The sequence below is a fragment of the Aplysia californica genome, unplaced genomic scaffold, assembly GCF_000002075.1.
Source record: "Aplysia californica isolate F4 #8 unplaced genomic scaffold, AplCal3.0 scaffold00937, whole genome shotgun sequence".
NCBI classification, from domain to species: domain Eukaryota; kingdom Metazoa; phylum Mollusca; class Gastropoda; order Aplysiida; family Aplysiidae; genus Aplysia; species Aplysia californica.
The window spans coordinates 148949-153076 of NW_004798207.1; the positions used below are offsets into that span (position 1 = coordinate 148949).

General features: G+C 39.6%; 1 protein-coding gene across 1 annotated transcript in view; it reads right to left on the bottom strand.

The window, feature by feature from the left end:
* LOC101862690 (etoposide-induced protein 2.4 homolog) overlaps positions 1-4128 on the bottom strand; it is a gene marked incomplete in the record, with an annotated part of 17578 nt that overhangs the window by 7801 nt on the left and 5649 nt on the right. The window contains 3 exon segments of the mRNA XM_035972979.1: positions 959-1070; positions 2490-2604; positions 3192-3308. Coding sequence (XP_035828872.1) covers positions 959-1070; positions 2490-2604; positions 3192-3308 — 344 coding nt within the window.

A 4128-nucleotide genomic window follows, 5' to 3' on the forward strand; every position in this document is an offset into this window, starting at 1 on the left:
GAGTTTTATGGCACTAACACAGTAGGGTCATACAAGTGCCCAAAATCAGAGGTGTTACCGGGGTTACCGGGGAGTAGCAAAAACAAAAAAGGAGGAGAGATAAGGACGACAGATGTTTGATAGGAAAGAAGGGGCAAACCACACCACAGCACCCGCTACCCACCCACGAATTTTTGGTCACTAGATACCTGATCAGTTGGAATTTTTACAGTAAGACGACGTGATACAGTGATTATAAAAGTAAGACCACATGATATGTGAGGCAGCATGGTAAAATCAGGCGCTCGTCAAAATAATGAAATCAAATATACCACCAGCATTTTTCTGCACGTTGACCATTTTTATAGAAATTTTATTTTTTCGCTCAGCACTTTTTATATAAATGAAAACACATTTCCACGTGAATTTTATCGAAAAATGTCGATTAAAGTCACATAATATGTCATTTTTCAGTTTTGAAGGACTCACAAGCTATTGAAGTTACCAAACTTTGGCGGCCATTTTCTTGCTAATCTTACCTTTGACAACAAGCGACTCTCACATCCTTCAATCATAAATATCACAACTTCTATTCAAGATAGCAGGGCATTTGAAAAGGCTTTATGAAGATACCAATAACTCTTCATATATGCCAAAAACATTGACGAGCGCCTGATTCCACCACATCGTGTCATATAGGGCAAAAACACATGAGACACCTGTCCATTGTGCAGCGGAGGAACCCCAAGATTTGGAGCACTGGCTGCAGAGATCCCCCGCCACGGAGGTTCAGCGGAGGCATCTCTTCGGAGAGGATTCGGGGAGGTTGGACTGCCTCACCCGCTACCCAAGAGAGGCGGTGGCCCTGGTAAAAAGCACGCTCCTCGGGGCTCCAAACATTTCGAACGGATAGGCTACCACACACACACACACACACACAGGAGACAGTAAGAACTTATGTTGCAGTGTTGTTCCATACCTTGTATACAGGGACCCCCAGAAGCCTATAGCCAGGTGTACGGGCAGACCAAAGGCGAAGTAGTAAACCCAGTTGTTCTCTATCTGGGCCACTCGGGTGTGCCCTGGTATACCTGCAGGGGGAAAAAAAGGCATGAAATGTTTGTTACAGCTCTTTGAAATCAGTATGTGTGTGGATAAAATATTTGTTACAGCTCTTTGAAATCAGTAGGTGTGTGGATAAAATATTTGTTATAGCTCTTTGAAATCAGTATGTGTGTGGATAAAATATTTGTTATAGCTCTTTGAAATCTGTATGTGTGTGGATAAAATATTTGTTATGGCTCTTTGAAATCAGTATGTGTGTGGATAAAATATTTGTTATAGCTCTTTGAAATCAGTATGTGTGTGGATAAAATATTTCTTTTAGCTCTTTGAAATCAGTATGTGTGTGGATAAAATATTTCTTTTAGCTCTTTGAAATCAGTATGTGTGTGGATAAAATATTTGTTATGGCTCTTTGAAATCAGTATGTGTGTGGATAAAATATTTGTTATAGCTCTTTGAAATCTGTATGTGTGTGGATAAAATATTTGTTATAGCTCTTTGAAATCTGTATGTGGGTTGTTGTTTTTTTAAATATAAGTGTTTCTTACACCCCCATCAAAACAATTTAGATCATTAAGGAGGCCAGCTTCTGACTCTGCTCGTGAGAGTCCATCTTGGCTGAGAGGGGATACAATATCCGAGCAGACAGACTGAAATACTTCGGGGGGGGGGGGGGGGGCACGTTCCTAGTGCTAGTGGGAATGTGCACAAAAATGTAATTAATTACTATCATTATTTCATCAGTCCATGAGTCTGAATGAAATCGTAGCATTTCTCACAGGCAGATACACAATAAGCTGTTTGTCCTCTAAGGACAAATCTTATTTTAATCTCATTTTACTAACTACAGTATAATACAAATAGGTTGAACACAGAAGACTCGAAATCACGCTTCCGTCCAACTGTGCCAGCGGTCCCGTTTTTTTTTCTTTCTTTTCTTCTTTATCTTCGTAGGATATCCCTCAAACTGCCGAGGCCGGTCCTGACAAATAAGAGCTATATGTTTTATCATCATCATCATCATTATCCGTGTTGTACTGTAGTTTTATTCCTCTTCCAACAGCAAGAGTGATCAGTGGCCACAGTGATAGTCTTCTGTTGTATGTGTTCTCCGTCAGATTATGTATGTATTTGAAAGAATTATTACACATTGAATGGGCCAGTATGAATGAAACGTTGGTTATAATGTTAATTATTGTGAAACACTGAGAGCCTCCCCGAGGTGGTCTTTCATTCATCATCATCATCATCATCACCATCAACGTTATTAATATTATTTCTATCATTACTATTATTACAAAGGTATTGAGGTCACTGAAGCCTTGCTTACCATAAAGAATCTGCTCAAAAATAAAATTAATTATTACTTTCATCGGGTGCCAATCCTTTTTCAAGTCGATCAAGTAACAAGACGCCCGAAGCCCCACGCCCGCCCGGTCACTCACCCAGCAGGGTCCACTTGTACTCAAAAGCGTAGAGGGCGTAGAAGAGGGAGTAGTGCATCCACTCCAGGTACATAGCCAGCCAGGGCCAGGGGACCAGCAGCACAACCACACTAGCCTGGGGGACAGGGAGGCAAACAAAACTACTTTGAATCTGGAAATTTTTTTTTTTTTAAACAAATCAAACTTTCTCTTCTTTAACGTATTTTATAATATAGTGTAAAGTGCATTGAGCTTGCTGTCAAGCGGGGATATGCGCGACACAAATGCTATTTATTATTTTATTTATTATTGATAAAAGATGCTAATTCTCATGATAATAAATGATAAAATAAATAATATTAAATAATAATAACAGATGTGTGGCATTGTGAGAGAAAATCAGGCGCTCGTCAAAATCATGAAATCAAAGAAACCAGTTTTTTTTCTCCACCCATTGGGCAACTTTTCTCTATTTCTTTATTGAGCTCAACACCTTTTGTCCATCTAAAACCACATTTATGTGAGGATTTTACTGAAAAACATTGATCTAAGGCACAAAAAGGGTAAATCTATAGTTTCTAACGACACCCACACCCAAGCTGTGGAAGTCTCCAAACTTTGATGGTAATTTTCTCTCTAATTTTATATCCAAAACCAGGCAAACTGTATCTCCTTTAATTGCAAATATCTCCACTTTTATTCAGATAGATGGGAAGCATTTACCTGAACCAAAAAAACCATCTGATAGATACTGCTGAAGACAAACTCGCTGATGGCTGCCCCGATCGGAGTATACTTGGGTCGGCCATATTTGTACAAGAACACTTTGTCTGCAACTTCCTGAAATGTAAAAATTTGTCGCAAAGAGGTTTTCAATTCACAGAGGTCGAAATGCTTTGCAAAGGTTCACCTCTTTGTCATAAGTAAAATGTTACAATTCACTATGTGACAAAAGGTACAAATCATCGATACTGTTGGTAATATTAGTCTTTCCAACAAATCTCTAATCCCTCCCTCCTTCAAAAAAGCTTTATACAGAAAATACCCAAACTTGGAGGAAAATATTGGAAATACTTGGAGGAAAAAATTGGAAATACTGAGTAGTACTGAGAAGCATATTGACACAAAAGCAGTCAATTTGAAAATGCCACTGGTATGTTCTTTTTTTAGTATAAGTTTTACAGCACTTGTAACACAAAGAGGACATACAAGTTACTAGAGGGTACCATACAAGAAAAAGGAGGAGGAGAGATCGACTGATTAGTGTACGGCATCACCAAACACCACTTTGAAAAATGACTCAGGACAGAGTCTTATTGAACGGGGCGCCAATTGGCATGATCTGTTCAGTTCAGTTCGGTTCAGTTTGGTAGGCACGGCTAGCCAGATTGAGGGTGCAAAGCGACCATCGTGATACAAACCAATTGTCCGACTAGCAGCCTCAAAATCAAACTTTTTTTTTTCAGGCCACAAATTGGGCGATCAGTTGGCGATAGATTTATCAATCCCCCGATGGGCACTGGGTATTGCACGGTACAGCCCAGATAAAGACTATCGATGTTTGATAGGAAAGAAGGAGCATACCACAACAGAACACCCGCCATCCACCCATCTACTTCTTTGTTCATATCCATAGATCCCACACACTACACACTGTACG